Below are 9,676 nucleotides of genomic sequence, written 5' to 3' on the forward strand. Positions count from 1 at the left end.
GATTTAACACAGGCAAAAACATTTGAAGCACTGGAGGACTGATTATGAGAAAACAACGCTATTTATAAAGTTGGAAAATTGAAGACTTTGTTTATATTTACTTCCATTAAATGACTGACAGCTCTGAGCACTGCTGCATTCATATAAGAAAGCACCTTTAAGTATATGCAGGTAGATGTTTGCAAAATAAAGTTAAAGATGTACTTAAAAGCTCCTTACATAGTCTTCTGCATGGGCTGCCATGCTGCTGCTTATCTCTCTACTCCGTCCTTCACTGTTTTTCTTTCTTTGAAAATAAGAGGACAATTAAGAAAAATAAAACACTTTTCTGCTGAAAACCCGACAAACTTTCAGCCCCTCTATCTTTCCCCCCAAGGCTCATTTTATCTCCTACACGAAATTTCAGCATCTTCTGGGGATCTTTGAGACCCACAGAGTCCCGGCCCGGACTGCGCTCCCCCACCCACCGCCTGGGGGAAGCGACCGTCGGCGTTCCGCTGGGCTGCGGGTCCTAACGCTCCTAGAAAAGGGCTGACCCGTCCCCAGCCCCGAAACTAAAATCCTCCTTGCTTGCAGCCACCTCTCCCCAAAACCGTACCTGCATCCCGTCTCGGTGGGACCGTAGGGCCGGCTTTATTTCGCGACAGAGAGGAAAACGAAGCGCCTTTCTCAGGGGAGAGGACCGGACGAGAAAAGCCCTTAGCCAGGTGGGATCGTTTAAAGCATTACGGGAGCACGAAGCACCCAGCGTCTCCACAGCATCACACACGTGGGTTTTGTTTTTTTTTTACCTTTCTGTTTCTGAGAACTGAAAACAATAACATCCCCCCCCCCCCTTTTTTTTTTTAAACAGAAGACACATCGACTGTTTTTCAACCCTAAAAATCCAGTGTGTGTAACTCCCTAATAAACTGCAGCCCACGATGGCTCTCTCTCAGAGGGTGAGTTCCCAATCCGCAGCAAAACCAGCCCCCAGGGCCGCTCCAAGCAGCCCCGCGCCGCTATAGCGATATCGGGGGGCTGCAGCCCTCCCCCCATACCCGACGGGGAGCCCAGCACCCCCAGGGCCGCCCCCGGGGGCCGGGCGGGAGATGCGGGCCGCCCCGAGGCGATAAAAGCGGGATCCGCCGCCCGCTGCTGCCCCCAGCATGAAGCTCACCTGGGATATCAACGACCCCAAGCTGCCGCAGGTACCGGGGCATGGCTGCGGGTGGGACGTACAGCTTTAATACACAGTCTTAGCCAGCTGTGTGCGAGCTCCTAAAGCAACCTTCTTTCTCTGTCTTTCCCCTGTTAAGTGTGTCCAAAGAATCTAAGGTTGACTGTTTTCTGCTGATATCATCCAAGCCATCTGGATATTGTACTTATGTGCTCACATCTGATTGAATGTGTTTGGAAATGAGTATTCAGATTGTTTTTTTCCTTCTGTTTGTAAGTTCCTAATATGTTTTCAACCCACGTATTTCTCATCATGAGTCTAATTATACACATAACATGCAGTTACAGAATGGGTTAATTCTGCAAACACCTGAATTCCCTGGGATCACTCACATGTGCTGTATATGCATGTTAAAGGAATGCTGCAGGAAATTGTTATTTAAGCTGTGTTTGGAGTTTAAAATATTAGGCGTTACTTAATTTTTACAGCAACTACATTTTGATAAGGAATGCCAGCAAGCTGGTGACATCCCAAATGGGAGCATTCTTTCGCTGAACCACTACTTACATAGTGGAATATATGTGTTTGTGGGTTGTTTTGGGGGGTTTTGTTTGTTCTTCTCCTTCCTTGTTCAACTTGCTATAGATGCACTTCAAGCAACTACTGTCCAACTAAAACTTGAAGCTTTCAGTCTTCAGGTGCACAGCTCCACAATGAGCACACAGGTGGTGGGCAGCCAGGGAGTGCTGGTAATGAGGCGACCTCCAACAGCTGGGCAAACCTCATTTTGCAGGGGCACTGATGATGAGATCCTCTTATTACTGGTCATCATAGTATCATTATGGTTGGAAAACCAATTAAGCTCATCTAGTCCAATCACCAACCCATCCCAGTGATGGGTCCCTTGGTGCCACATCCACACGATTCTTGAGCACCTCCAGGGACAATGACTCCACCATTTCCCTGGGCAGCCTGTGCCATTGCCTCACCACTCCTTATGAGAAGAAGTCACGCAAAAAGAGAACGGCTCCTTACTCTTGAGGCATGGAAGCTCAGGCTGCCTCTCACTTGTTACAGGCTCTTTCTGAATAAGCTATTCTTTAAAAAGCACTTTTCCGCTGTTTCCAAATTTGCTGCTTGAGAGGTCACAGAAAGAAGCCTTGGGACAAAACCCCAAGGTGGCACCATCATAAAACAGGCTGAGCTGGAAGGGACACAGGAGGATCCTGAAGTCCAACTCCCAGTTCCACACAGGACTACCCAAATCCAACCCCATGTCTGAGAACGCTGCCCATACACTCCCTGAACTCCAGCACTTGGGGCTGTGCCCGCTGCCCTGAGGAGCCTGCTCCATGCCCACCACCCCTCTGGTGAAGGACCTTTTCCTAACCCCCAACCTGACCCTCTCCTGATGCAGCTCCATGCCGTTCCCTCGGGTCCTGTCACTGTCACCACAGAGCAGAACTCAGAACTCTCCCCTTCTGCTCATGCTCCTTTGCTCTCCCCGTCACAGGAGCCCGAGCGCTTCGATGCCTTCCAGGAATGGCCGGACGGCTACGTGCGCCTCATCTACTCCAGCGAGGAGAAGAACGCGCAGCGGCACCTGAGCGGCTGGGCCATGCGCAACACCAACAACCACAACTGCCAGATCCTGAAAAAGTCCTGCCTGGGGGTGGTGGTGTGTGCAGGGAGCTGTGCCCTGCCCGGCGGTGCCAGGCTGCAGCTGCGGCCCGCCATCTGCGACAAGGCGCGGCAAAAGCAGCAAAGTGAGGGGGAATGAAGGGGACCTAATTCCCTCAGCTGGGCCTGATTTCTGAACAGAGATCAGCCTCGCCTTCTTGAAAATCTGCTTTGCACAAATTGCATGTGTTTGTGTGTGTTGTGAGGAGTGCGAGGGATATATTTAGTTCCCAGTGTTGTCAATGTCTGCCTGTAAATAACTAAGGACAAATGGGCCTACGATGCTCTCAATCACTAGCACTTGTTAAGTATACAGCTCTAGTCCTTACCATTCAGTTATGTTTGGTACTCTGCAGCTTGTTTACTTCAGTATCATACCTCAGTGTGAATTTCAGTGAAGGACTCACTGTCTTTGTACTCTGCCTTCCCGCCAAACCAGAGTTTTCTCTATCTGTACTTGCAGAAAAAGCCTGCCCAAACTGCAATGCAGCTCTCCAGCTCATCCCTTGCCGTGGGCACAGTGGCTACCCCGTCACCAATTTCTGGAGACTGGATGGCAAAGCAATATTTTTCCAGGTAAAAAGCACACATTTCAAATTATATATACATATAAGTGCACGGACACAGTGAGCATGGTGGAGTTCTAGTCTGTGCATGGATTCCTGTGTATTATAAACATGGGCACAACAAATAAAACGGTAACACTTGGCTGTATTTTTAAAAAGCAGTACTTGGATGTTAACATTTTCCATCTTTGTTATAACACCATTATAGACGTCTAAAGTTCTTTTGATGACATTACACAAATGGGAACAAAGGGTTTGTCCTACACCTCGGCATGTGTCTGATGACCGAATCTCAATGAGGACATAGGATTTATTTTCTACTAAGATTAAAAAATGAGGAAAGTCTCACTTAAATTAATTAAGATCAAATCTACAAAATACATTTGTCATGGAAAATAACATTTTTTAAAGGATTTTAAAACTTGCTGGAAAAAAAAAAACCAACAATATTTAGAAAATTGTTTTGAAACTTCATATTGATTTCTTGTTTTTTCTTGTTAAGCCATGTGAGGAAAAAAACTTCAGAAAAGGGGTTCTGCTTTGGGATGACATTCTCTGCTGAATGTGTTGTTGTTTTTTTTCCCTGACCCAGACTCCAGTGAACTCTATTCTTCCAGTCAGTAAATGGAAGCAAACTGATGACGTTTCCAAATTCTCACCTGTTATTTATCATTCCTGTTAATGAGATATGCTGTTGTACAGATGCAAAGACTGAAAAGATCTTTATCGAAATTGCTGATACTTTCTCACTTAGAAGTTAACACCTATCTGAGAAACAATGGCATTTCAAAAGCAGTTTTAAGTTTCCTAGTTTGTGTTAGGGACTACGTGAAGGTCCACTTAGAAAAGTGTAATGGGTAACTGCATGCGTCATACATTGTTTTATCATAGGTGAATATAGCTCCGGATACATAGGTCTGTGTATTCACAGATGTTTCAATAGCAGATCATTTTTCAATGGCTTTTGAAGGTGTGTATCTCAGTCTCCTTCAAGAAGGTGGTCATTGTTTTAAAGTAGAGAGAAACCTCTTTAAAGCCTATTGTTGTCATTTTAGTGGCGGATGTTATCAAGCAGAACTGAGTGCAGAAAACCAATTAAACTCAATTTATAATACTTTCTCACCACCACCCCTTTGGCTCGGATCAGATACTTTTGAATGTCCTAGACATGGGTAGAGCCTTTGCTCCTTCATCATTCTGTCTCACAGCTCTGCAGTAATCGCTGGCTTCTCCTCCCTAGTTCTTCCTTTTCTCTACCTGCAAGTCACAACTGAGTTTTATTAATTTATTTTTAAATTTAATCCTTCCTTGTTCTTTAGTTTCTCCTCTGAGCTCTCTTGTGCAAGACTGTCGGTTATGTCATGGATACCACTCATTTTATTACTGCATTTTTTTTCTCTTACCCACTTGCAATTCACATATCATTCTTTGATCATCCTTATTTAGGCTAAAGGAGTCCATGACCACCCCAGACCAGAGAGTAAATTGGAGGCAGAGGCAAGACGAAGTGCAATTAAGAAGCATATGTTGTCTTCTCAGAATTCCCAGAAAAAGAGACTTCTAAACTCAGAGGTAAGTCAAGGTTTTGAGTCAGTTAAAAAGTTGTCAGAAGTACGTACTGGAAAGTTCAGGAGAACACAAAGTTTTATACCATGCTACATTTGTTTATTTGGGACTGAAATGATTGGTAGTCCAAGTGTCAGGATATGGTCTGTAGGCAGAATCCACTCCTGAATCTTAAAGCTCTTGTCCTTTCCAGGCTGGAAGATACCATGATAGCAGTGGTTATGCCAGTAACACGCAAAATCTGCCCTCTATAGATGTCCCAGAAAGAGTCAGCATCGTCACAGACACCAGTTTTTCAATTCCAGCTCAGTCTTACCCTTTGCCGCAAAATACCGACCTCTACAAGATGTCTTATGACTCAGCCAACTTCCAAGAGGACCAGCTGTTGCCATATCAGAAGTGCCCCAATCCAAGGATCTATGTGCCCAGGCCATGTAGTTATGAGTTTGGAGTTCCTCCCTTCATTAGCTCTAGCTCTTACCCATCATGTTATAAAGATCCAGCAAATCCTCCCCTCGATGCCGACCCTATCAGTTTGAATGGATCTCACTATAATTCCTTGGCCAGCATTGACAAGAGCTTTGACCATACTGCTAGGCATTATGGACTGAAACCAATCTGGGGGAAAACTGGCAGTGGAGACAGGAGCGACTATGGTCAGATGCAAACAAACACTAATTACCCTTATTATGGTGGAGAGTACTCCGGCAAATACGGTCCCAGCCCCTCTCCCATGGCCCCACCACTACAGACTGTCATCACAACCACCACAAAAGTGTCCTACCAGGCCTACAAGCCATCCGTGCTGAAATACAGCGACAACCTTTGCGACATGAAAAACCTTCAGAGCTATACGCATGTGGCTGAAAATGTCTCAGGCACTATCTATTCAGGGATGAAGATTCAGGAAGATTTTGGGATGATCAAGTCGGCATTGCTCTACCAGCATGAGCCAATCACCACAAAGTCCGAACCAGTGGAGAGCGTGGAGGCCTATCGGTACGGGTTACCGCTGGGGAACAGCTATGCTGAGCATGAAGGACAAGCCTTAAGGTTTGAGAGTACTGAATATTGACTAAATGTTACCTAAACTCTATTGGGATGGGCAACTGAGAAATTAATGGTAAGTTGTTTGAGATTTGAGGAAGTGTGAGAAAGCAGTGCATTGTTGCTTTCTGGAGCTGAAGCATAATTTCTCCTCCCTCCCACCCTCCCACCCCAACCCAAAAAAAAAAAAAAAAAATCAATATATGTACCTCTAAAGTAGTATGAAATGTCCAGACATGGCTGGGAGATGGTGGTGTGGAGACAAAGCACCTTGGGAAGTAAGCAGCCTCTTGTAATGGAGACTGTGATCTGCTTAGAACCACTGTTCCTGCCAGAGGTTGGAGATACAGTGGTCCAACTGGGAAAGGAAAACACACAGCAGGCAATTGAAGAAGAAAATAGAAGTGGCTACAGATTACATCCAACGGAAAGAAATGAGAGTGAGACAAGTTGCTGGATAATTTATCTGAATGATCTACCTGCCATGATCTATGTAAGGAATGCAAAAACTAGTGGGCTAGAGAAATGATAAACCTGCATGGAAACTGCATTTTTGTTCAAAAGCAGCAGGTCAATGCGAACAAATCTTGTCAATTACTACTACTCTTCTTCCTGCCTCACAATTAGGTCTTTCTCTTTCCTCCAAGGGATTTCTACTAGCAATTCCTAACTCCCCCTCCATCCCCTGACAGTGATGTTCTCCTGGGAATAAAGCAACCAACAAAGCAAGAGGTCAAAAACCAAAATTAACAAAGAAAACTTGAGAACTTGCAGCTCTAGGCTCTCAGCTAATAAAACCCTTCTCCAGTAAGCCCAGAAGACGACAGCATTGCTCGTTTCAATTTACGTATTTTGGAAGCTGCTGTCTAGTGCTGTTTAATGAAACCAAAACAGTTTGCCTTGCAAGAAAGCTGCGTATGCAGAGATTTGGTCGAGCTGACAGCATCAATTATTATTTACTGAGTATTTTAACTTTTCAGGCACTCAAATATTTTGGAAAATGTTTTTGTACATTTTTGCTTTTTTGAGTAAGAGCATGCTACTGTATGCTTTTAATAAACATGCATTTAAACACAAAACAACACAAAATCTAACACAAGTGGTTCATTAGTTGGCTTCAATGTGCAGAATCTTGCAGTGCTGTCATCAAATTAATAAAAAAAACTTATTCGTCTGGTTTGGTGTACAAACACTTGGATTTATGTCATTATATTTGGTATACTGCTTTTTTAACTTTGTATTTTTTATGAGAACAATGCACACAGTCTGATACTTGAAATGGAGTTGCATAGCAAATTAACCAACAACACTCAGCAGTGGACTGATCAGCGTTTTAAAAGCTCAAATTTATTAAGTGACTAAATGAATTCATCTACATCAAGCTTATATCGACTTCTAATGTATTTGCTGTCTGTCTCACCAGGCTCTTTTTAATTTTTTGTGGCAGTTCTACAAGGTGGTTTAGATTACAGAAATGAGTCAGGTGAGCAACATTAGTTGAGATAATTAGCCTACACACTAAGCTAAGTAAATGGCAAGTTGCTGCCCAGAAAATTTGAACTAAATTTTGGATTCAGAAATATGCAACACCATACCTATACACAGAACTGGAACTTCTTATCTGTACTCCCAAACATATCAAGTTGGTTTGGGAGTAGAATAAAAATTAAGATAAAGCTGCCTAATATTAGAAGAAAAATAGGGGTATAGGTGGGGAGAGGAATTAAGGTCCAGCAAAATGACTGGAAAGAGATTCGTAGAAGATCTCAAAGTCAAAGAGTTTTAAAGATGTACGCTACCCCATTTTGTATTGGCTTTAGAGAAATTAGATGACTGTAACTCTATTTTCAGATGTGCTAAAAATGCCAGGACAAGCTGTAGGGGTTTTGTGCTGTTAATATACTGGTATAAAGCTTGTTGCTGTACCTGTGTGCTTAAATTGTTATGCTATATGCTCTCAAAACACAGCCTTTTAAGCAGAACTTTGTACATCAGCTGAGTAAATGCAGACAACTGTTAAAATGCTACTTTTGGGGGGTACATCTATGTCTAATAAACACAGCAGCTGTTTAAGCACATTAAAAGGTATGGTAGCAATTAGCTCACTGTATCACCTGTGGCCCTCAAATAAAAATTCTGAAGATTATTGCAGCCTCTCTTTGTGCTGCTGCTTTTCATCTACAAGTGTCTGGGATAATGTACCTATGCCTTAACCTTTCCAGATAAAAGAGCAGATGGATTCAATCCGGTGTTGTGCATAGTTTTCTGTCCAAAATACAGCAATTTGAATGCGATGCTAGCTTCTGTAACAAAAAGCTGAAATCGAGTGCCTCCTTGCTTGGTTTATATAGCTGTGGAATAGACTTTAAAAGCGTGTTTCTCGAGTGAACCAGCAGCCTTGAAGAAAGATGTGCTCCCTTCAGTCCTCAAGTAGCTTCTCCATTCACTGTGCCCCTCAAGCATGATTTCTGGGCTGCCCGCATCCTGATCTGCAGATGTCCTTGCCTAACAAATTCCTGTTGTCACAGTGTAGCTGTGCAGGGGAAGAATGCGCTTTCTGAACTCAGCCACCTGTGGCTCCAGCTTCACACCAACAACAAGAGCCCTGATGAGGAAAGCACCAGCTGTCCCCAGGCTGAGGATGCCCTTTATATCAAAAAGCAGCCTTTTAACGGCAAGGCTTGAAAGCCTGGATGTATAAAGGATCCCTTCCCACAAACAAGAGGCTGCTCAACAATTTTTTGAGTGCTTCTCTTGATCTCAGCGGCCGCTCTCTGCTGAGGCACCCATTCAGGCCTTCATCATCTCCACAGGCAGAGGCAATAGTGGGAAGGCGGGAAGCAGAGCTCCTCTGGAGATGCTAATGGTGCAGCAGGGCAGAACTCCTGAGTTTGCTTCTCGCTTTTTCCTGAGTGGGTTCTGGGGTTTCTTTCTGGATTTATAAGGTTTTATAAGGTCTGCGTCTTTTTGGGGGGAGTTATCTAATACAACTGAGCTACTCCCATTCACAAAGCTGGACCTTGCAGCAGGACACAACGCATTTCCAGGGGTACAGGAGGCCTTCTGAGGAGATGAGCTTCACATTTTTGAAAGCTCGTGTCATTCATGTCATTAGATAGTAGGAAAAAATTCCTTACTCAGTGAGTGGTAAGGTGCTGGCACAGCTGCCCAGAGAAGCTGTGGTACCCCATCTCTGGAGGTGTTCAAGTCCAGGCTGGATGGAGCCCTGGGCAGCCTGAGCTGGTGGGTGCAGCCCTGCCCATGGCACAGGGTTGGAACTCTAAGGTGCCTTCCAATATATTATTCCCATTGTTAGCAGCAGCATGCAGATACTGGAACCAAGGCCTTAGGATTGGTGTAGTTCTTCCTACGGGCGAGAATTTAGCCCAGGGGTGTTAGAGCCCATCTACCTGAGAATTAGTGAGGACAGCACATGGTGTTGTCCCAGCCCTGGACCCCTGAGGTCTTGAACAAAGGGAGAGGGAGTCAACTGCTGTTAATGCAGTAGTACAGCTTAAACTGAACAAAAAGGGGAGGGCATTTCAATACGACACCTCCATGGCTTGCAAGAATCCATAGGCAACACAGCCATCAGTGGGAAACAGGTGCGCAGATCAAAATAACCTAAACAAAAGCAAAGTGAAGTTCACACAACACC

At 44.4% G+C, this 9,676-nt stretch overlaps 2 protein-coding genes across 2 annotated transcripts in view; one reads left to right on the top strand and one right to left on the bottom strand.

Moving 5' to 3' along the window:
- The window catches only part of SYCP2L (synaptonemal complex protein 2 like), a 24,104-nt gene extending 21,446 nt beyond the window's left edge, over window positions 1-2,658 (bottom strand). The window contains exons 1-2 of the mRNA XM_090136948.1: window positions 1,160-2,658; window positions 220-286 (exon numbers count right to left, since the gene is read on the bottom strand). Coding sequence (XP_089993074.1) covers window positions 220-243 — 24 coding nt within the window. The 5' untranslated portion in view covers window positions 244-286; window positions 1,160-2,658. The remainder of the gene's footprint in view (window positions 1-219; window positions 287-1,159) is intronic.
- Window positions 1,099-6,564, top strand: GCM2 (GCM transcription factor 2). Its single transcript, XM_031589359.2, has 5 exons — window positions 1,099-1,190; window positions 2,673-2,925; window positions 3,303-3,415; window positions 4,852-4,977; window positions 5,165-6,564. Exons 1-5 carry the CDS (start codon window positions 1,149-1,151, stop codon window positions 6,044-6,046), a joined length of 1,416 nt encoding a protein of 471 aa, XP_031445219.2. The 5' UTR covers window positions 1,099-1,148; the 3' UTR covers window positions 6,047-6,564.
- Window positions 6,565-9,676: the final 3,112 nt, after the last annotated feature.

The sequence above is a fragment of the Phasianus colchicus genome, chromosome 3 (assembly GCF_987193195.1).
Source record: "Phasianus colchicus chromosome 3, bPhaCol1.hap1.1, whole genome shotgun sequence".
Lineage (NCBI taxonomy): Eukaryota > Metazoa > Chordata > Aves > Galliformes > Phasianidae > Phasianus > Phasianus colchicus.

What these genes read in the sequence shown, in the direction of transcription:
- GCM2 (XM_031589359.2), top strand. Translation starts at nt 1,149, where the DNA reads ATGAAGCTCACCTGGGATATCAACGACCCCAAGCTGCCGCAG. An exon ending in GGCGCGGCAAAAGCAGCAAA is followed by an intron (nt 2,926 to 3,302) that starts GTGAGGGGGAAT and finishes CTGTACTTGCAG; the next exon opens with AAAAAGCCTGCCCAAACTGC. An exon ending in GCAAAGCAATATTTTTCCAG is followed by an intron (nt 3,416 to 4,851) that starts GTAAAAAGCACA and finishes ATCCTTATTTAG; the next exon opens with GCTAAAGGAGTCCATGACCA.